Below are 1,180 nucleotides of genomic sequence, written 5' to 3' on the forward strand. Positions count from 1 at the left end.
AACAGAAATCAGATATCACAGTATGATTTTTTTTATTATCATTACTTTATATATAAAGTATTTGCCGCATATATACCGCATTTGGCGCTTGACGAGTGTTAATTTTAGGCCCTGTATATGTTGTAATTATTTATTCTTATTCAATTATATTAATATTAATAAATATATATAAATATATATAATATAATTAATTTTTATTTCTCAAACAACTTTTTTTAAATCATTTTAAAATAATTTTATTGTTTTTTCTTTTTAGTAAAAGGTTTAGTTTTGTTAATGAAAACATTTTACTCAAATTATGAATAATTTTTCACTTTTTTGTTTTATTTATTTTTTATTATTATTTGTTTTTACTTCAGGAAATCAACCAAAAGTGCTCAGTGCTGTTGTAATATAGCAGCCACTTACACAAATGACAACACCTCAGTTCAATTCTACATGTTTGTTGTGACGCTGCTAGAAAATAACCTGCATGTGTCTACCAGTGTAGACAGTGCAATGAAACACTGAATGCGAACAGTGAACAGTGAACACTGAACAGTTTGCAGTCTGTGCCATGGTTTTCTCCTCTCGGTTGGTGACCATCTTCCATCTTCTTGTCTTGTTCAGAAGGTCTGATCTTTAGCAGCAGGGCAGCATGTGAATCCCGTGGCTCGTTCAATCATTTCAATGATCAGACGGCTCTTTATCGAGTGTGAAAGTGTGAACAGCAGTCTCACATGTCTCTAATTCCTACAATTCCTGTGTCTTTTCTCTCCTACAGTCACAATGAGAGAAAGGTGACCTGCAAGCATCCCGTCACAGGCGTTCCTTCGCAAGACAACTGCATCTTTGTCGTCAACGAACAGTGAGTCATTTCTTTCTCTCTCTCCAGTTTCCTGCAGCATCGAGTCAGAAACAGAGTGCTTTGTCTGAACTTCACACAGAAATCACATTCATGCTGCCTAATGTGTTTCTCTACTGTTATATCACTGAGACACTGGACAGTAATGTTTTGGGGTGTATTGAATATTGGTTAATAGCGGGTGTAAAGAAACATAGAAATGAGATAATTAAAGTACCTCATTCAAGTCAAAAGATTGTTTTTCTGGGTAACTCGGCACAAAAAGGCATTATTATTTTCCATTAGTCGACTGATGGGTACATGAGGGAATCTCACAAAAATATGGTCAGGAAAAAA

At 34.5% G+C, this 1,180-nt stretch overlaps 1 protein-coding gene across 16 annotated transcripts in view; it reads left to right on the forward strand.

Moving 5' to 3' along the window:
* The window catches only part of LOC107656381 (pleckstrin homology domain-containing family A member 5-like), a 146,377-nt gene that overhangs the window by 78,827 nt on the left and 66,370 nt on the right, over nucleotides 1-1,180 (forward strand). For all 16 annotated transcript variants that reach the window (XM_016444210.1, XM_016444214.1, XM_016444197.1 and 13 more), the window contains exon 2: nucleotides 764-847. In XM_016444210.1, coding sequence (XP_016299696.1) covers nucleotides 764-847 — 84 coding nt within the window. The remainder of the gene's footprint in view (nucleotides 1-763; nucleotides 848-1,180) is intronic.

This window comes from Sinocyclocheilus anshuiensis, unplaced genomic scaffold, assembly GCF_001515605.1.
Source record: "Sinocyclocheilus anshuiensis isolate Anshui unplaced genomic scaffold, SAMN03320099.WGS_v1.1 scaffold183, whole genome shotgun sequence".
Classification (NCBI taxonomy): Eukaryota; Metazoa; Chordata; class Actinopteri; order Cypriniformes; family Cyprinidae; genus Sinocyclocheilus; species Sinocyclocheilus anshuiensis.